Source organism: Acinonyx jubatus, chromosome B2, assembly GCF_027475565.1.
Source record: "Acinonyx jubatus isolate Ajub_Pintada_27869175 chromosome B2, VMU_Ajub_asm_v1.0, whole genome shotgun sequence".
NCBI classification, from domain to species: Eukaryota; Metazoa; Chordata; class Mammalia; order Carnivora; family Felidae; genus Acinonyx; species Acinonyx jubatus.
In genome coordinates this window covers 97899750-97922701 of record NC_069385.1, presented here as the reverse complement: position 1 = coordinate 97922701, position 22952 = coordinate 97899750, and the positions used below count along the sequence as shown (strand labels likewise).

Genomic DNA, 22952 nt, shown 5'->3' with positions numbered 1-22952 from the left:
AATTGAAAATGCTTAAAGGGAAGTTGCTCTAAGTTGTACAGGTCTTTGCAAGGTCCTCAGTAACACACTATTATACATTATGCACAGTCACCTCTTAACATCATAATACCAGCTGTTAGTTGATATTTCAAGGCCCAAGTGTATGTTCAATTAGAGATGTGATCTAATTTATATGGTTTACATATTCTTAATCAGGTCTTATCAACAGCAAATTAACAGTATATCAACTCAGTTTAATATTTTTCAAGTGTAAGTACTGATGTACAAGAGAAAATAACTTTATCCACCTGATCAAGATATTGAAAGCCAGTTTATTATGAGTGCAGATTAAAATGGCAAAGTCCTTATTTAAACTAATATTTTATTTTCTCATTTGAAAGTTTAATTTTGGCCCATATAATAGCATGCAAATATCTCAGGTTATTTCTAAAGACTATATCTATATATTATTTTAAAAATTCATCTAGCATCACAAGCTGCAGATGTTGAATACTTTCCATCCGTCCGTCCTGTAGACAATAACTGGGAGCCATATATCATCAGATTCTTACAGAGGTGGAGTTTCACTGAATCCTCATTCTTGCTTTCTGTTATTCCTTCTATTTTATTCCTCTATGTTCAACTCTTACTCACTTGTTCCTGGTTAATGGAGACAAACATATAACTGCAAACTAGCTATAATGAACTTTAATATTGGTGTATCATGATCATTCAGGGAACTGATCTCAAAAATAGTACCAAGTTCATGTCTAGGGACCTACCAAAGTTAATCAGAAGGTAATGGATCAAGAGAATACATTATTCTGCTATTGGGTCCCCCCCTTTTAAGGGGGCTTATTGGTAAATGTACCATACCAATGGCAGCCACGTACTATAAGTTTATGAACAACTCAGTTATATGAATATTTATTCTTTGTAAAATATGTTTAGGAAACATTTGTGTTAGAAGAAAAGCTATAAAAACCAAGGAGAGTAAGCGAAAGTAAAAGTCCAGCTCAAAATGATAAAGAGCCTTTGTACCGGTAGATGGAAATAAAAAAAAAATACAAATACCCACCGTAATGCATAATAATTTTAGAATGTGATTTACAACAGGAAAAGAAAATGTGTGATAGGGTTTCAAAAAAGAAAGAAAGAATGTGGAGCTAGGTTAATTATGAGAGACTTTGTGAAACAGAAATTTTTGTGTGGTTGGTTTTGAGTAGAATTTAGTGATTTGAAAAAGGGATTTGAATGCAATATGGGCATTTTTCAGACAGAGGAATGGTATGAGCAATGGGGTAGGGGGTTGGGTATAGATATAAAATGAGATACCAAACTTATCCTGGAACTATGAGTATTTGATATGCAACATTGCAAAATATAGAGGGGGGATGTTCAACTGGAAGTCAATGGTAAAATAGCCTTCTGAGGATTTTCTACTTAATCTAGATGAAAAGAAGAGCTCCTGTTGAAATGAAAGACTTAATATAACGAGTGAATGAAGTGTTGATGGATAAAATGTATAGAAGTAAAGATAGGCAGGTGAACTATTACAAAGTTACTGCAACACTCTAGCTAATGTTTTCTACAGTATGGCATCAGGCATTTGCAATAGGGATAGAAAGAAAATGATAGAGGTAGGACATATTTGGGGAGTTTCAAACACAAGTTACTGGAGATATAAAGGAAGGATATTATACTTCAGAGAAATATAAAATCCAGAATGAAAATATAAGAAAAGATGGTGAGTGTAACTTTGCATAAATCTGATGCACTATCAGAAGATGGTGTTTACTTCATGCTTTTAATACTTTCAGTGGGTGAATGAATGAATAAATATATATTTGTTCAACACAAATTTAGAAGACATGCACTTAAAGATGTGTAGGCAGTTGCAGATAGCTCCTTTGGAGATATGTACTGATAATCTGCAACACTTTCAGAGTAAAGAGACCATGGTGATCATAGGGAAAGTCCTGCTCTTACATATGGTTGCTCTGGTGGTGTTCAGCCCAGAGAAGTAAAGTCTTGGGAAATAGACATAACCACAGTCGTTATTATTTGAACGTACATAATGTGAGCACCATACTTAAGGTGTTTTATTTTTATTTATTTATTTTTTTAACGTTTATTTATTTTTGAGACAGAGAGAGACAGAGCATGAACGGGGGAGGCTCAGAGAGAGGGAGACACAGAATCTGAAACAGGCTCCAGGCTCTGAGCTGTCAGCACAGAGCCCGACGCGGGGCTCGAACTCACGGACCGCGAGATCACGACCTGAGCCGAAGTCGGACGCTTAACCGACTGAGCCACCCAGGCGCCCCACTTAAGGTGTTTTAAAATGACAAAGTAACATTATATAACATAAAGCCCAAATCCAGATTTATCCAGTTGTCTTAATAGTAAATTGGATAAATTTCTTTTTTTTTCCTTTTTTCCTTCCCAAGATTCAAATGTAAAGATTTAATCTAATATCCACACAAGAGAATACGTTTCCAGTAATTATGCGCCTGTATAATCCAAAAAAGTGACGTGGCTGTTAAGAAAGCTAACAAAGTTTAGGCTTTCTAAGTAATGGCCCAGCCAATCATCCTGTTTTTTGCTGCCTTGGTTAGACTGCACCTGGGAACATGTGAGCAGTTACAGACGGCTCATTTAGAACCATTGCTGATAATCTGGAGAATGTTCAGAATAAGGGATCAGGCAGATATGAGATGCAAAACCCTGCAGTTGCATATGAGGTTCTAGAGATTTTAGATTGTGTAAGAAGGGCTTGGGGAATGGTTAGAGCAAAAGTCTTGTAATATTTGAATGAGTACTGTTATGGGTTGAACTGCATCCTCCCAAAAAGATACAATGAAGTCCTAACCCTGGAACTTCAGAATTTCAATGTATTTGGAAATAGGACAATTGCAGATATAATTAGTTAACATAAAGTCATACAGGGGTAGGTTGGGTCACTAATCCAATGTGACTGATGTTCTTATAATATAGCTATTCGAAGATATAGATCCAGGGTAACGCCATGTGATGATGAAGGCAGAGATTGGTGTTGTGTAATTGCAAACCAAGGGACACGAAAGATTGCTAGAAAACCAGAGAAGCTGGGAAGAGGCAAGGAAAGATTTCCCTGCAGGTTTAGAGAGAAGGGCCAGCACCTGGGGTTGGTTGACTGGTTGGGACTACCATCCTCCTAAGCTGGGAGACAGAGCATCAGGCCACAGAGAATTGTTCTTTAGTCTTAAAACCTAATGGAATTTGCCCTGCTCAATTGCAAACTTGCCTTAGCCCAGTGACCCTTTTCTTGTTTCCAATTTCTCCCTTTTAGGATGGGACTATTTAACCTATGCCTGTCCCATCATTACATTTTGGAAGTACATAACCTGTATTCTAGGTTTCACTGGTCCACAGATGGAGAAATTAGCCTCAGCAAGGAACATACCCTGAATCTCACCCATAGTTGATTTAGATGAAATGTAGAAGGGATTTTGAATTTAGAGTTGATGCTGGAATGGGTTAAGAATTTGTGGCATGTAGTGATGGAGTGAATATGTTTTGCATGTGGGAAAGACATGAAGTTTCAGGGGCCAGAGGGCAGATTACTATGGGTGGAATTATGTCTTCCTCAAAAAAGATGTTGAAGTTCCTTGGAATTTTATTTCATTTGGAAATAGGGTAATGGCAGATTTAATTAGTTAAGGTGAATCATACTGGAGTAGAATGGAGCCCTACTCAAACATGACTGGTCTCCTCATAAGAAGACAGCCATGTGAAGACAGAGACACAAAAGAACACAATGTGATAATGAAGGCAGAGATTGGAGTTACGCAGCTGCAAACAAAGGATTGTCAAAGTTTACCAGCACACCACCAGAAGCTAGGCAACAGTCAAGGAAGGATTACTCTACAGGTTTCAGAGGGAGCTTGGCCCTGTTGATTCCTTGATTTTGGAACTTTAGAATCCAGAACTGTGGAACAGCAAATTTAGGTTGCATTAAGATATACAATTTGTGGGGCGCCTGGGTGGCGCAGTCGGTTAAGCGTCCGACTTCAGCTCAGTTCACGATCTCGCCGTCGGTGAGTTCAAGCCCCGTGTCAGGCTCTGGGCTGATGGCTCAGAGCCAGGAGCCTGTTTCCGATTCTGTGTCTCCCTCTCTCTCTGGCCCTCCCCCATTCATGCTCTGTCTCTCTCTGTCCCAAAAATAAATAAACGTTGAAAAAAAAAAAGATATACAATTTGTAGTACTTTGCTACACCAGCCCTAGGAAACAAATACAGGTACAATGTAGAAAAAAATAGATAAGGTTTATTTCTTGAGTTCTAGGAAAGAATTATGAAACCATGAAAATGAAACAGAATCAGATATCAACTTAACATGAGCAAGAACTTCCTATAGCTAAAACCACCACAAAAAGAGCTCAAGGGCTACAGCAAGCCGTGAATTCCCCACTATTAAAAATGTTCAAGTGGAATGGGTGCAGAGGTGATTTATCCATCAGATGTAAAGTTAGACTGAATGATCTCCAACTCCAAAATTCCATGGACCTATGTTAAAACCCTATCAGTGATGTGACAGCTTCCTTTTGAACTTCTGTTTCAAAGATATATTAAGATGGTTGCTTCCATATCTTGCTACTGCTAATAATGCTGCAATAAACATAGGGGTGTGTATATCTTTTTTGAGTTAGTGTTTTCATTTTATTTGGGAAATACCCAATAGTGGAATTGTTGGATCATACGGTGTTTCTATTTTAAGTTTTTTGAGAAACCCCCATACTATTTTTAATTGTGGCTGTACCAATTTACATTTTCACTAACCATGCATGAGGATTCCTTTATCTCTGAATCCTCGCCAACACAAATGTCTTGCTTTTTTTTCTTTTGGCTTAAGTTTTTATTTTAATTCCAATTGGTTACCATATCATGTTATATAAGTTCCAAGTATACAATATAGTTATTAACACTTACATCACCCAGGGCTCATCACAAGTGCACTCTTTAATCCTCATCACCTATTTCACCCATTCCCCCACCACCCTCCCCTCTGGTCATCATCAGTTTGTTCTCTATAATTAAGAGTGTGTTTCTTGATTTGTCTCTCCTTTTTTTGCCTTTGCTCATTTGTTTTGTTTCTTAAATTCCACAGATGAATGAAATCATATGGTATTTGTCTTTCTCTGACTTTTTTCACTTAGCATTATACTCTCTAGCTCCATCCATGTCATTGAAAATGGCAAGATTTCATTCTTCTTTATGGCTGAATAATACACACACACACACACACACACACACACACACACCCCACATCTTCTTTATCTATTTATCAATCAATGGGAACCTGGGTTGCTTCAACAATTTGGCTCTTATAAATAATTCTGCTGTAAACATAGATGTGCATGTATCTCTTTGAATTAGTGTCTTTGTGTTCTTTGGGTTAATACCCAGTAGTGTGATTGCTGGATCATAGTTCTATTTTTAACTTTTTGAGCAACCTAAATACTGTTTTCCCCAGTGGCGACACTAGTTTGCATTCCCACCAATGCCCGAGTGATCCTTTTTCTCCAAATTATCACTAACATCTGTTGTTTCTTGTGTTGTTGATTTTAGTTGTTCTGGCAAATGTGAGGTGAAATATTATTGTAGTTTTGCTTTTCATTTTCCCTGATGGGAAATGATGATAATCATTTTTTCATGTGTTTCTTGGCCATCTGTATATCTTCTTTGCGTAAATGTCTGTTCATGTCTTCTGCCCATTTGTTAATTAAATTATTTGTTTTGGGGATATTGAGTTTGATAAATTAATTGAAACTTGTTTTTAAGTTCATTTATTTACTTTTTAGAGAGAGAAAGAGCTAATGGGAGAGGGAGAGAGAGAATCCCAAGCAGGCTCTGCCCTGCCAGCGTGGAGCCTGGTGTGGAGCTCGAACTCCTCCAACACATGAACCATGAGATCATGATCTGAACGCAAACCAAGAGTCAGAGACTTAATTGATTGAGCCACCAAAATGCCTGAGTTTGACAAGTTCTTTATAGATTTTGTATACTGTTTGTTATATATTCATTTGCATATATCCACACCCATTCTGTAGGTTGCTTCTTAGTTTTGTTGATTGTTTCCTTCACTGTGCAGAAGCTTTTGATTTTGATGTAGTCCCCAATAGTTTTTGTTTGTTTGTTTTTGCTTTTGTTTCTCTTGCCTCAAGAGGTATACCTAGAAAAAAGTTGCTACAGCTGATGTCAAAGAAGTTACTGCCCGTATTCTCAGGATTTTTTATGGTTGCAGGTCTCATATTTAGGTCTTTAATCCATTTTGATTTATTTTTGTATATGTTGTAGAAAGTGGTCTAATTTCTTTCTTTTTGCTGTTGCTGTCCAGTTTTCCCAGAAACATTTGTTGAAGAGACTTTTTTCCCATTGGACATTGTTTTCTGTTTGTTAAAGACTAATTGATCATATAGTTGTGGGTTCATTTCTAGATTTTCTAGTCTGTTCTATTGATCTTTGTTTATTTTTGTGCCAGTGCCATACTGTTTTGATTACTACAATTTCGTAACTTGAAGTCCAGAATTGTGATGCCTCCAGCTTTGCTTTTCTTTTCACGATTACTTTGCCTACTCAGATTCTTTTGTGGTTCCATACAAATTTTAGATTTGTTTATTCTAGTTCTGTGAAAAATGCTATTGGTATTTTGATAGGGTTGCATTAAATGTGTTGATTGCTTTGGGTAGTATAGGCATTTTAGCAATATTTGTTCTTCCAGTCTATGGAATGTCTTTCCATTTCTTTATGCTGTCTTCACTTTCTTTCATCAATGTTTTATACTTTTCAGACTATAGGTCCTATCTCTTTGGTTAGGTTTCTTCCTAGGTATCCTATTATTTTTGGTGCAATTTTAAATGGGATTGTTTTCTTAATTTCTCTTTTAACTGATTAATTATTGTTGTAGAAATGCAACTGATTTCTGTACATTGATATTGTATCCAGTGACTTTACTGAATTTATCTATCACTTCTAGCAATTTGGGGGTCGTATCTCTTAGGTTTCTATTTTTGTATCATGTCATCTGCAAATAGTGAAAGTTTGACATTTTCCTTGCTGATTTGGATGCCTTTGATTTCTTTGTGTTGTCTTATTGCTGAGGCTGGGACTACAAGTACTATGTTCAATAAGATTGATTAGAATGGACATCCTTGTCTTGTTCCTGACCTTAGGGGAAAGGCTGTCAGTTTTTCCCCATTGAGGATAATGTTGGCTGTGGGGTTTTCATATATGGCCTTTATTATGTTGAGGTATGTTCCCTCTAAACCTACTTTGTTGAGGGGTTTAATCATAATGGAGCTTATAATTTATGAAATGTTTTTTCTACATCTAGTGAAATGATCATATGGTTCTTATTCTTTCTCTTACTGATGTGGTGTATCACGTTGATTGACTTGTGAATATTGAAACACCCTTGCAACCCAGGAGAAATTCCACTTGGGGCATCTGGGTGGTTCAGACAGTGAAATATCCAACTCTGGGTTTTGGCTCAGGCCATGATCTCATGGTTCATGAGATCAAGCCCTGCACTGGGCTCTGTGCTGACAGCAAAAAGCCTGGTTGGGATTCTCCATCTCCCTCTCTCTGCCCCTTTCCTGCTTGTGCATGCACTCTCTCAAAATATAATAAATAAACTTTAAAAAAAATGTCAGTTGATCATGGTGCATGACTTTTTAAATGTATTGTTGGATTCAGTTTGCTAGTATTTTGTTAAAGATTTTTGCATCTATGTTTACCAGAGATATTGGCCTGTAGTTCTCTTTTTTAATGGTGTCTTTATCCGATTTTGGTATCAGGATAATGCTAGCCTCATAGAATGAATTTGGAAGTTTTCCTTCGTTTTCTGTATTTTTAGAATAGTTTGAGAAGAATAGGTATTAACTTGTATTTAAATGTGTGATAGAATTTTCCTGTGAAACCATCTGGTCCCAGATTATAGTTTGCTGGGAGTTTTTTGATTACTGATTCAATACTTTGCTGGTACTTGGTCTTTTTTTTATTAAAAAAAAATTAATGTTTATTATTTTTGAGAGAGAGAGACAGAGATCAAGCAGGGAAGGGGAAGAGAGAGGGAGACACAGAATCAGAAGCAGGCTCCAGGCTCTGAGTTCTCAGCACAGAGCCCTATGCAGGGCTTGAACTCACAAACCAACAGATCATGACCTGAGCATAAGTCAGCAGCCCAACCAACTGAACCACCCAGGTGCCCTCGTAATTGGTCTTTTCAATTTTCTATTTCTTAACGTTTCATTTTGGTAGTTTATATGTTTCTGGGAATTTATCCATTTCTTCTTGTTGTACAATTTGTTGGCATACAGTTTTTCATAATATTTTCTTATATTTGTTGATATTTCCCTGGTGTTGGTTGTTATTTCTCTTCTTCAGTTTGTGATTTTGTTTATTTAGGTCCTTTCCATTTTTTTCTTGATAGGGCTGGCTAGAGGTGTATCAATTTTATTGATTTTTTTCAAAGAACCAGCTCCTGATTTCATCGATCTGTTCTGTTGTGTTTTTTTTTTAAGCTTCTATATCCTTTATTTCTGCTGTTACCTTTATTAGTTCTTTCCTTTTGATGGTTTTAGGTTTTGTGTGTTGTTGTTTTTCTAGTTCCTTTAAATGTAAAGTCATGTTGTTTACTGGAAATTTTTCTTACTTCTTGAGGCAGGCCTGTGTGACTATAAACTTCCCTCTTAAAACCACTTTTGCTACATCCCAAAGGTTTTGGACCATTGTGTTTTCATTTTAATTTGTTTCTATGTACATTCCTATTTCTTCTTTTATTTCCTGGTTGACTCATTCATTGTTTACTAACATGTTATTTAACCTCCATCTATTTGTGGTCTCTTCAGATCTTCTCTTGTGATTGACTTTTAGTTTCATAGCATTGTGGTCAGAAAAGATGCATGGTATGACTGTGATCTTTTTGAATTTGTGGAGGCTTGTTTTGTGGGCTACTATGTGATCTATTCTGGAGAATGTTCCATACTTGAAAAGAATGTGTATTCTGCTGTTTTGGCATGGAATGTTCTGAATATATCTATTATATCCATATGTTCCAGTGTGTCATTCAAAGCCAATGTTTCCTTGTTGATGTTCTGTTTAGAAGACCTGTCTGTTGATCTAAGTATGGTGTTAAAGTCTCTTACTATTATAAGTATTATTATAAATTAGTTCTTTTATGTTTGTTATTGTTTAATGTATTTGGGTTCTCCTACGTTTGGTACTTACATTGTTACATATTTACAATTGTGATATCTTCTTCTTGGATTGTCCCCTTTGTTATTATATACCGACCTTCTTTGTCTCTTATTACAGTCTTTGTTTCAAAGTCTATTTTGACTGATATAAGTATTGCTACTCTGGCTTTATTTTGACAACCATTTGCATGGTAGATGTTTCTCCATCTCCTCACTTTGAATCTGCAGGTGTCTTTAGGTCTAAAACGAGTCTCTTGTATACATATTTTATTACTTGTTTGTGGTTGTTTCTGAAGATTTTCTCTGATTCTTTTTTGTCTTTTTTCATGGTTTGCTGATTTTCTTCGGTGATATATTTGGATTTATTTCTCTTTATTCTACGTATGTTTATTACTGGTTTTTGATATACCTTTATATGTCAATATATATATATCTATATATATCTATATATCTATATCTATATCTATCTATCTATCTATATATATATATATACCTTTTTGATATACCTTTAGGTTTGTATCTCCTACATAGAACAGTCTATATTAAGTTGATGGTCATTTAAGTTTAAGTCCATTCTTTACTCTTGCCGTCCCCATGTTTTAGATATATAATTTTATGTTTTACATCCTTTAGTTTTGTGAGTTATTTGATTTTTTAGAGAAATATTTATTTTAACTGCTTTGTGTTTCCTTCCTTTGTACTTTCACTCTTGGTCTTTCCTTTCCACTCAAAGAGTCCCCTTTAATATTTCTTGCAGGACTGGTTAATTGGTCATGAACTACTTTAGTTTTTGCCTGTCTGGGATTCTCCTTCTCTCTCCCTCTATTCTGGATGGTAACCTTGCTGGATAGAATATTCTTCGATGCAGATTTTTCCCATTCAGCACTTTGAATATATCATGCCACTCCCCTCTGGCTTGGATAGTTGCACTTGTACCCCAATGTTTATAGCAGCACTCTCAACAATAGTCAAATTATGGAAAGAGCCAATGTCCATCAACTGACAAATGGATACAGAAGATGTGATTTATATATACAATGGAATACTACTTGGCAGTGAGAAAGAATGAAATCTGGCCATTTGTAGCAACATAGATGGAAGTGGAGAGTATTATGCCAAGTGAAATAAGTCAGGCAAAGAAAGACAGATACCATATGTTTTCACTCATATGTGGATCCTGAGAAACTTATCAGAAGACCATGGGGGAGGGGAAGGGGGGAAAATAGTTACAGAGAAGGAAGGAGGCAAACCATAAGAGACTCTTAAATACTGAGAACAAACTGAGGGTTGATGGGAGGTGGGGGAAAGGGGAAAGTGGTTGGTGGGCACTGAGGAGGGCACCTGTTGGGATGAGCACTGGGTGTTGTATAGAAACCAATTTGACAAATTATACATATGTATATATGTATATATATATATATATATATATATATGTATATATATGTATAGTGAGTTAAGCTTAAAAATAAAAAAAAAAGAAAATCCTCTGCTAGCCTTCTGGGTTTTCTCTTGAAAGTTGCTGACTTCTTTTTGTCTTGCTGCTTTGAAATTTTTTATCACTGTATTTTACCAATTTAATTGCCATCTGTCTTGGTGTGGATCTGCTCTTGTTGGTTTTGATGGGAGTTCTTTGTGCCTCCCAGATATGGATATCTATTCTTCCCCAAAATTAGGGAAGTTTTCAGCTATTCAATGAGTTCAATGAGCATCCTGTGATCATTACTTTATGTTCTCTATCAGGCAGTTACTTGTTTCTGTTTTGCTAAGATCTCCAGCTGTGGCCTTGTCCTATTCTTTAATTTGGGATACACTTCTCTGTATTCCCAGTTTGTATAAGTCTCTGTGCCCTTTTCTCCGTGTTAGAAAAGTCAGCTACATCTCCAATTCTTGAAGGTAATGCCCTTATGAAAAAGAGATCATGTGGTGCCATGCTGTGTAATGTCCCCTGTTCTCTAAGGCCTAGTACTTCCAGGAGTGTCTCCATTCTGTGCTGCTTGTGCTCTGCTATTTTGTCCTGGCTGCCTGATCCTTCAGGCCTGTCATCTGCAAAGGTTCTCTTTGCCCATTAAGGTCAGGGCTTGGTACCTGGCCTGAATGTGGCATGTTTTAACCAGGTGTGCTCTGGTCTGTTTGTGAAATGAGACCTATCACTGCGGCATCTGGAACTGAGGCTCTGCAAAACTCCTATATTGGGAGATGTAGTGTGAGCCAGTCTTCTGGGGGAGGAGAACTACTACAATGGGTCTGAGGCAAGCATGATTGGGAGGGGCATTTCCACTGGAGTGTGGTGGGTCTTAGCATAAGCAAGTTGGGTAGTGAGTGTAGACATTGCACTGGTTCCCTGTAAAGTAAGTGTAACCCTGTACTTTTGCTGAGGTATGGGTAAGGGAAAGGCCCTGGCCAGTTCCTCTGTCCCCAGAGAGGTCTTTCCATTAACACTGCCTCTCTGGGACATGCTCTGAGGTGAGTGAATGACCTCCCCAATATGTGTCCCAGACACTCTTCAGATTGCTCTTTCCATGCTGTATATCCACAGGCTATTTGCCCTTGCTTTTCTCCAAGAGCAGCCCCAATGTCCTCTTGGCTGTATCTTAGTCAAATGTTCTGCCCTTAAAACTTCAGACTTTAAGCCCTGTTGTTTGCAAGAACTAACAAAATCCAGTTTCTCTTGCTTTCCAACCCAATTTCTGTGGGAGATTGTTTTCCACATACACTCCCCTGTGTGCTAGTTTGTCTGTAGCCCTTCGTGACTGTGTCTCTCTCCCCAGCACAACTACCATGATCTGTTTCTCTCCAAAACTGCATCTCTGCATTTCCTATCTTCTTTGATGTGGCCTCTTCCCTACCTTTAGTTATGGAGTTTGTTCCTCCAGTCTTTAGGTTGATTTATGGGATATGTAGGATGATTTGATAATTATCTAGTTGTATTTGTGGGACAAAGTGAGCCTAGGATCCTCCTACTGCACTGTTATCTTCCAACCTCTACCTCTTGCATTTTTTACGTTAGCCATTCTAACAGGTGTAAGACAATATCTCACTGTGGTTGTTCTTTTTATTTCACTGACAATTAGTGATGTTGAGCATGTTTTCATGTGTCTTTTGGCCATTTTTATGTCTTCTTTGTAAAAATATCTATTCAGGTATTCTGCCCATTTTTTAATCAGATTGTTTATTGTTTTGGTGATGAGTTGTATAAGTTCTTTATATATTTTAGATATTAACTCCTTATAAGATATAACAGGCCTCCAGTTATGGAATGAGTAAGTCATGGGAATAAAAGGAAAAGCATAAGGAATATTCAGTGGCTGAAAAATGATACCAGCTGAAAGTATACTTTTCTCATATTGGCTAGTCATAATTCATCAATACTGTCTTTCCATCTTTGTCTCACCTTCAAAATATAGATACATGGGAGTAAATCTAGAACTGGTTGTATTTTTTTAACTCTTATTTCTTTCCTAGATCCAAAATTGCACCATTTGAGTCATTTCTTGACCAAGTATTAACAGTGTGATACTTATATCAATTTCCTTATAACAAGTTATGATAACATGTTACTGAAATACTAGTGTGCCTTTGTGTATGTGTGTGTATGTTTGTATGTCTTCAAGTGTTTCTGGGGAAAAATCATTCAGTTGTATCACTTTCAAATAATAATGATTACAGTTTACCTTAATAAAATTCATCTGGATTTTTGGATACTAGTATACTGGAATTAGAGAAAGATGTGAAGTTTTGAAAATTCAGTCCTCAGGAATTCAGGTATTTTATTAACTTAGCATCTGTTGGTGACTTAAAGGTAATTTAAGCTTCAGGAGCGACTGAAAACATTTTCAGCATATGAAACTCTTAATAAATGGTATAAAATTGTCCAAAAGAAATCCTTATTTAGTGACTTAAATTTAACAAAATGTGCTTTTATTTATTCACTACATAAGGTTACTAATCACTGCATCATTTGGGTGCATAGGTGACAGCTCTGACAGTTTAATGATACCCAAGGCAAATTCAGTTACTTTTAGTGAAGCAAACCGTCAATAGATGTGGGTAGCAGTGCTTACACCTATATAGTTCTTGAGTCAGTGGTTATGTAACTTTTGGATACACCACACAGAGGAGGACAGAGAATTGAGGAACTGGATGTTCTTTTCATAAAGAGCAACTGAATAAGATAAGAACAGCTTTTAAAAATGAAGATACACTGAAAAGCAATGAGGAAGGCTCGATTCTGAGAGTATTGAAAAATGTGTTTGATAGGAGGTGATGTTTAGAAGCCATCAAGAGTAACAGCAAGGAAAGAGGATTGAGTCTCTGGAAGTTATATGTACTTGGCTATAACCCATTCATTTTTAGAAATAAAGAAAAAGGCATGGTGAAAAGACCAAGATTCCTCACTTGGTGCTGAATCCCAGCTGCAGTTGTAGTTCTGTGCTTTATGATCCATTTGTCCCTAACCGAGCTCCACAAATTCCCTATGTCTCAATTGCTTCATGTAAAAAATGATGGTAACAATGTCTTCCCTTGTGATTGTCAAGATTAAATGACCTAAGCCTTTTATATATGAACCATATAGCTCGTTGTTTGCCAATAATAGGGGTTGAATAATTGTTGGCTTTTGTCTTTTAAACCTCTTCATCTATTAAAAGTTCTAAATGCAGAGTTTGGGAGCAGATAGGATAAATGTCATGGCTGAGGCAAACACTATAGTTCATTGAAAATAGCTAGCTCCTAATTCATCTCACTTCGGTAAATATTTCTTGAGTCTCTACTACATGCTGAGCACTAAGGGAATAGAAAGAAGAATCAAAGATTGTTCTTTAACTTCTGGGAATCTTGATTCAAAATCAAGTAAGAATGAATGTAGTATTATGTTCCATTGAGAAACAAATGAACTGATTTTAAGCATGGATTCAGAATTCACATTAAGTTGACTGATTCAATGAAAATAGTACATTCCCTTTTCAATGTTTATTTGTGGACCTTACAGGAGTATTAATTAGCTTGGCAGTATTTCCTCATCAGTACCTGTTTTCTTTGTATTATTACTGTCTTAGTCTTTTTGGGCTGCTGTAACAGCATACCATAAACTAGATGGCTTATGAACCACATACATTTATTTCTCACAGTTCTGAAATCTGAGAAGTCCAAGATCAAAGCTGTAGCAGATTTAATGTCTGGTAAGGGCCAATCTCCTGGTTCATAGACAACAGCTTTTCACTGTGTCCTCATATGGTGGTAGGGGCAAGGAATGTCTCTGGGGTCCCTTTTATAAGGCACTAATCCCATTATTGAGGGATCTGCCACCATGATCTATTCATCTCCTGAAGGCCCATTTCCTAACACCATCACACAACGTGTTAGGATTTCAACGTAGGAATTTTGTGGGGACAAAAATATTTAGTCCTTAACGGTAACTATTCTTTTTTTTTTTTTTTTCCAAATTAGTTTGTGTGGCAGTGTGGAAAAACCACCACATGAGGACAGTAACCAACTACTTTATAGTCAACCTTTCTCTGGCTGATGTGCTCGTGACCATTACCTGCCTCCCAGCCACATTGGTTGTGGATATCACCGAGACCTGGTTCTTTGGACAGTCCCTCTGTAAAGTTATTCCTTATTTACAGGTAATTTTTTCCATACTTCTATCTATTCAAACACAGAAGCTACTGAAAAAGTATTTTCAGTTAAGTATTGGAAGTATTTTCAGTTATGGTCTTCTGGTAAATTAACTAGTGAGCTAAGAGAAATATACTTGCTTAAGAAATTAACAAACTTAAAAAATAATACTTGATACTTTCTGGGTAAATAAGTTCTGGGTGAAAAATAAAACAGTAGAATCCTCAAGTCATCATTAGATGCTGAGAAAACCTCTTATTTCTTTGATCTCTAATTTTCCCATTGTAAAATAAGGAAATTGAACAAATTAATGATTGAGCCTCTCCTAGCTCAAATAAGCAAGGTCTGTTTATTTTTATTTTTGTTAGGTGATTTTGTTTCACAATGAGAAATTAAAGTTATGTGATCAAATTAGTACTGTGAATATATTTCCGTGTTGGTTCTGAATCAAACTACCAGGTTTGGAATCTCTATTCTGCTATTTACTTAGTGTATGCTCTTGATCCAAATACATAAGCTCTTTGTGATTCACTTATTATAGAAGGATAATAATTTTTATTATAGCTCACTCCTATGGTTGTGATGAAATTTTACTAAGATAATTTATATAAATTACATGGAATAGTGATTGCCCTCTGGAAGAGAATGATCTTACAAAAATATAGTATGTTCTCAATAAACATCAGTTATCATCATCATCATCATCATCATCATCAGACATTTTATTGTTCTGTGTGGAAGTAGTTTTTTCTACAATGAATTGCCCTAGAATAAATTGAGAATAAGCACTTTCAGAGAATAATTTTGTGATGGGTATTCTGACAGTTCTAAAAATATGGCCACAGCCACAGCCCTTAAAGAGGTGGATTCCCTTTAGCAATCGGAAAGTGAATGAGATCACGGCAATTCTCTGCTTATCTTCTTGTAACCCTCCCTTACCCCTCAGTCCCTACTCCACTCAGTCTCCCAGATGGTCATCACATTATTTGGAAGGGATGAAAATATACTCCCAGTAATGAAATATTGGTGCAGGTAGGACAATTGGACATGCAAAAAAAAAAATCTAGACACTTCACAAAAATTAACTCAGGATGGATTATAGACCTGAATATAACATGTAAAAGTATAAAACTCCTAGAAGATAAGATAGAAAAAAGCCTAGATGATCTTGAATATGTTGATGACTTTTTAGGTGCAATACCAACGGTATGATCCTGAAAGGAATAATTGATAAGTTGACTTCACTAATATTAAAAACTTATGCTCTGTGAAAGACAATGACAAGAGAAAGGGAAGACAAGCCACAGACCTGGAGAAAATATTTTCAAAAAGATGCTTATAATAAAGGATTGATACCCAAAATATACACAGAACTCTGAAAACTCAACAGTAAGGAAACAAATAACCCAATTAAAAAATGGGCCAGAAACACCTCACTAATTATGATATACAGGTGGCAAGGAAGCTATGACAAGATGCTCTTTATCCTATATCATCGGCAAAATGCAAATTAAAACAACAATGAAATACCACTATACACCTCTTAGTATGGCCAAATTCTGGAACACTGACAGCACCAAATGCTGGTGAGGATGTGGAACAATAGGAATTCTCATTTACGGTCGATGTACAGGCACTTTGAAACACACTCTGCTTGTTTATTGTAAAACTAAACATCTCTTCATATGACCCAGCAGTTGCATTCCTTGGTATTTACCCAAAGGAGTTGAAAACGTATGTCTACCCAAAAACTTGCATGCAAATGTTTATAGCAGCTTTCTTCATAATCACCAAAACTTGGATGCAACCAAGATGTCCTTCAGTAGGTAAATGGATAAACTGTGGTACATCCAGACAATAGAATATTATGTAGTACTACAATGAAATGAACTATTAAGCCATGCAAAGACATGGAAGAAAGAAGAAACTTAAATGCTTATTATTAAGTGAAAGAAGCCAATCTGAGAAGGCTATACATTGTATGATTTCAATAATATGACATTCTGGAAAAGGCAAAACTAGAGAGACGGTAAAAAGATAAATGGTTGCCAGAGGTGGGAAGGAATGAGCACAGAAAATAATGATAATAAAATGGTGGATATATGCCTTTATACATATTTCCAAACACATAGAATGTATAGCACCAAGATTGAACCATAATGTAAACTATGCACTTTCAGTGATTATGATGTGTCAGTGTAGGTTCATCAATTGTAACAGATGTAACACTCTGGTGGGGGGATGGTGATATTGAGAGAGACAGGGAGTAAATGGGAAATCTCTGTAACTTCTCCTCAAGTTTTATGTGATCTTAAAAGTATCCCCAAAATAAAGTTTTAATAAGAACAAAAGTTGGGGGAGATCACAAACAGCCCATTGCTAGAAAATATGATAAGGCTTTTGGATCTTAAGTGTTAGGAAGAGATATTTAGCTCAATAGTTCTACAGTAAACTTATAAGAAGTGATAATTTCTTAGATTAGACACTACTGATAGAATAGTAAGTGTAAAATGCCATGGACATTATAAACTTTACTGGAAACATTAGCTATATAAGGTTAATTTGTGTCTGTCAGATGAAAACCATGAATTGGTCACAAAAATAAAATTCAGTATTTTTTGTTTGCTTGTTTTTAGATTAATAGTACATTGAGCAACAGAGAAAAATATCCTCATTGGGAGAAGAAAACAGTAATAAAGGGGTCATATGGTTTTGCATGAAGACGCTGGGGGAGATTATAAATAGCACAGAACTATAATATTTTACCATCTCTTGGTTTTAATAACCACCCAGGGAAAAATTTGAGGGGTTCTCTTAAGTTTCAAGATGGCTTCACTGGTCCAGAAACTTCTTTTGGCTGAGTGAGAAAATTTTATGCTTTCTCTGCAAACCAGAAGATTCCTGAGCGAACACTGGAATGATAAGAGAGGGATATGTCACCCTATAGTTCGTACAGTCCTTCTCTAATACACAGTGATAACTTCTTATAGACCAGGTATTTCAGACTCTTCTGTGAACATGAAAGAACAAATTGGATGCAGTGTGTACCCAGTGAGTGATGCAGGGCATGGGTCTCTTATAAAGTTATTGACAGTACTATTTCATACAGCACAATTTATTAGCAAATCCTACAGTGATGGAACATTTTCATTTCCTGAGAGAATCTGTCTGCTTCTCTATCAACACTGCCCAGTCTAGTCAAGACCTCAGCTTATTCTCTCCTCTGTAGGCCAAGGGAAAATCGCTGGGTAACCACAAAATCTGAATCAGGTTAAAAAACATATATATATATATATATATATATATATATATATATATATATATATATATATATATCCATTTATTACCTCACTCAGCATTGGTTCTTTATTAAAAGTTATAAATGCACAAAAATATTGGTGTACTGGTAAAACTACTATCTCCAAATTTTCTCAGCATTTATTTCCCATTTTCCATAGAATTTCCCCAAATGGTATGAATAGTATCAATGGGCAATAAGCCATTCATTCAGTCTTGAGTAGTTGTTTTTCCTTAGTTGTGCTATACTGAAACTGATGGTTTTATCCTTTATATGAAACTTGCATCCTACTTAAAGTTTAAAAACATATTACAAAAAACATCCAGCCAGATTTTAAGGTTATTCAGTCATTCAGTTTAAGATTCTTTGGATATATATATGCACTAATTTTCTATGACTTACATGTTATTTTTCTTCCAATTAGAATAGAGTATAATACAATACAACCTTTAGGCTTATGACCAATAAACAATAACACTTTGGAAAATGCACAAAAATCTTAAAAAGCTCACAAATATAATAAAGCTTAGCTGAATAATTCAAGTGACCCTTTTGTATCTTTAATAATTCTATAAATCCAAGACCATTAACATTTACTGGGCTATTTAGTGAATAATTAACATAGATTTCTTAGAGAATTAAAACATATTTAATTCTCATACTTACAGGAGCAGTTGACTACTTTTTCAGAGTGACTTTTTTTTGTAACTGCAGAAGAAGGTCTGCACAGGACGTGTCATGAAGAGAACAAAGCCAACTGAAATGGAAGTGGTGGGTGGTGGGATAGTCTCCCCCAATCTCTTTGTCACACTTTTCTACTTTCCAGTATATTAGCTCCTGTATCCAAATATGCAGTGTGGCAAAATTTCCAAGTCTTTTTTTTTTTTTAATTTTTAAAAATTTTAAAGTAATCTCTATACCCAATATGGGGCTCGAATCACAACCTTGAGATCAAGAGTCACATGCTCTATCGACTGAACCAGTCAGGCGTCCCCTAATTTCCACTTCTACTTGCCATGGATCTCTGATGTCTTTTTGTCATATCTATATGCTAGCATGGAACAGATTCATCATCTACGAAAGCAAGTCTCCAGCATTGCCCTGACCACAGGGTACCCATAGTATGGGTGAAAGATCAAGCACTTAACAGCGGAAGTTCACGTCATCTTATCTCACTTCCTTTCCAACATTTATAATCTTCACTGGATTGATTCTCAAATGATTTGCTATCAGGTTGATTTAAGCTAATATCAAAGTGTAAATGAAAAAGGTACCCAGATGTGCCCTCCTAGAAGTGAAAGCAGCAACACAACTCTCATTTGTAATCACTTACGATAAGATGCAATTTTATACCTCCCGCCAAGAAAGTGTTGTTAATGGGATGCTAGTGTGTATTATGCACCAGTAAATACAGGACTCTGTGCTGATGGAGTCTGCTTTGGGTTGTGACTCTGCACCTCCCCCACTCACACTCTGTCTCTGTCTCTCAAAAATGAATAAATGTTAAAAAAAATGTTTTTCAAGCATCACTTGTAGTGGTGTTAATTATATGGAAATCTGGACTAGGTGAACCTATTTGAGTTTGAGAGGCCGGTTGCTCATACCACCAATAAGAGAACTATGGTGAGGAGTCCCATACAGGATTCTCTTCTAACATAACTCTTGCCTTTGCATGCAACATGCTAGAAATGAACTGATGCACAAATAGGCTTTGTTATTTGAAAATATGTCCTACAGCATCCATAATTTAAAAAATCCAAGTTAAATGCAATTGCAATCAGATTTCTATATATTTTGAAAGCTAAACACGTCATTGTCTCTATAAGTGAGAGTTTTCAAGTTCAAACTAAACATATATGTTCTATTTTGTTTTTCGAAAGTATTTTTCCCCTGCCAATGCAAAGTTGCAAGATAAAATAATGACAGTAATTACTCAAAGAATGCCATATTACAAATTCAAACATTTAGCATAAAATGATTGCAGCCTTTTCATATCACCTTTTCCATGTTTCACAGGAAATATGTTTTTTTCTCTGATACATTTTAAATAGTACTATTATATTTTTTAGGGAAAAAACTAGCATGAAATGTTTTGTCACCACTTTGAGTCTGATTATCTGCACGGCCCTTTCTAATGTGATAAGGATACAAAGAATGGATCCATTTAACACCAAGTGCTTCTCTTGTCCTATGTTCTTTCTCTCTCTAGACCGTGTCAGTGTCTGTGTCTGTTCTCACACTGAGCTGCATTGCCTTGGATCGATGGTATGCAATCTGTCACCCTTTGATGTTTAAGAGCACAGCCAAGAGGGCCAGGAATAGCATTGTCATCATCTGGATTGTCTCCTGCATTATAATGATTCCTCAGGCCATAGTCATGGAATGCAGCACCATGCTCCCTGGCTTAGCCAATAAAACCACTCTCTTTACTGTGTGTGATGAGCGCTGGGGCGGTAAGTACATTATGGGCCAAAGGCTGACATTTATATGACAGCTGAAAACTAAAATTTTGATTTGCATAGTCATTGTGAAGCTGACCTTGTATGTTTTATTGGCATCTGTTAATAAAGTATTGCAAAAGCACGAAACCCAAGTAGGAACCCAAAACAGCTTCACAGAATAGCTCCACCTACCTCTGTCTTTTGGAAACATTGATGCACGGTTATCTAGTTTTCATATTTTACAGGTAGAGAATGAATGGAAGGACTTTCCCTAAAATTTATATTTAATTATGCCAGCTTTTCTTAAATTCTCTAAAACAATAAAAACTCATTTATACAATCCAAATACATATTCCAGAGTGATTAACATTTTACAAGATAGTACAATGTGATATTGCCTCAAGTGCTAAGTTCTCTAATGGGCTTCAAATACAACTGGGAATTTTCATTTTAAAACCATGTCCTGCCTGGAAACGTGACTGGTGTTGAGTATGTAGACTTATGCTCTTCTCTAAGTCAAATTATCTAAATTTGCTGTGTTTATTCATAAAATATTAAACTGATAAATTATCACATAATTTTTTCTGATTTAAGAATTATATTATGTGGGCACCTGGGTAACTCGGTTAAGCGTTCGTTTCTTGATTTTAGCTCAGATCATGATCTCACAGTTTGAGGTATTGAGTCCTGCGTGGAGCTCTGTGCTGACAGTGCAGAGCCTACTTGGGATTCTCTCCCTCCCTCTCTCTCTGCCCCTCCCCTGTTTGTGTGCACACATGCACATGTGCACAATCCCTTTCTCTCTCAAAAGAAACATTTTAAAAAAAGAATAAATTATGAATCCTTTTGGTTTCCAATCTGATATATATATGGCAGTTAAATTTATAATTTTTTTAAAAATTTTTATTAATTTTTGACAGAAACAGAGCATGAGCAGGGGAGGGGCAGAGAGAGAGGGAGACACAGAATCTGAAACAGGTTCCAGGCTCTGAGCTGTCAGCACAGAGCCTAACCCGGGGCTCAAACCCGTGAACTATGAGATCATGACCTGAGCCAAAGTCGGATGCTTAACTGACTGAGTCACCCAGGCACCCCAATCTGATATGTGTGGCAGTTAACTTTAAACAAGCAGAAGTTTGAAGGCCTTATATTCTTTTGGTTCAAAACTCTCAGTGAGAGCCTTTAAGGTTTTTCTGTAATAGTGGAAACACTTCTATCAATACCTGATGATGGCACAAACCTGGACACAGCAAGGAAATCAAACAATACTGCGTTTTAGTATAGCATGTACTAGTTACAAAATTATTACATTAAATTTGAGGAAAACAATCTGTTATCTTCTGGGTAAGTATATAACAATGGCTCATACTTAGGAAGTTTAAACATTAGGAAGGAATTTGTTTATTAGACAGATGTACATTTATGAATATTAGAAAAATGTATCAACGAAAACAGTGTACCCCATGGATTGCTTATGGGTCTGGTATTTTAAAGTATTTGAATCTTTGCATTTATATTATTTCCTACCTTAATACTTTGATTGGAACACTGAAAAGAAAAAAGTCAGGAACTAAAAATTTAGGCATATGCTTTCACTCTAACAGGATAAAAATTAAAAGGCACTGGGATTACTTTTCATATATTATCCAAAGACCCATAATAACTAAAATTGCACAGTCCGTGGTGTCTATTGTCCCAAATATTAACTAGCCATTTTTGAAATTGAGGTTTTCCCTTCCTTTCTAACATTGTAATTCATTTGCTATATTTTCTCTGGATCATCTTCATTTTCCCCCAAATTTCCTTATTAACGACGCAGACAAAAACATAATGAATGGAAAATTCCAAAAGGGTAAGTCTATTTCTTTAGAGTCTTAAGTCCCATTTATTTAATGTTCAAACAACATCTTGAGTACTTAGGATATGCCAGGAATTATGCCAACCTGGAGAGAAATAGACTGCCTATGGGAACACATTGCAGGGAGTGAGACTGAAAACCAAACAAACAAATGTTTATAATGTAATTAGTATTTCCGTATACTTGTATACAAAGTGCTAGGAACACAAATGAGAGAACAGACTCAGCCCTGGCCATTTGAACAAATGTTTACAAAGGAGCTGCTAACATTTCAGTGAAGAATTGGAGGAGAGATTCTCCAAACAGGGAAAATGGGAAAGGGTGTCCCGGAAGGGAGAAAACCCACACTATGAGAACTATCCCTGAAAGAAGAAAAGAGGGTACTGGACCTGTAGTTTCTGCAGTGGAAGGATATACAGTCTAAAGAACTGTGTTTGGAAAGACTGGTTTAGGACCAATTGTGACATGTCTCTTAGGCAATTTTTATACAATGAGTTATATTTGGAAATCAGTCTAAGATCT

General features: G+C 36.2%; 1 protein-coding gene across 1 annotated transcript in view; it reads left to right on the top strand.

Moving 5' to 3' along the window:
• HCRTR2 (hypocretin receptor 2) overlaps positions 1 to 22952 on the top strand; it is a 113414-nt gene that overhangs the window by 56380 nt on the left and 34082 nt on the right. The window contains exons 2-3 of the mRNA XM_015070114.3: positions 14663 to 14841; positions 20341 to 20584. Of these exons, the coding sequence (XP_014925600.1) occupies positions 14663 to 14841; positions 20341 to 20584 (423 nt within the window). The remainder of the gene's footprint in view (positions 1 to 14662; positions 14842 to 20340; positions 20585 to 22952) is intronic.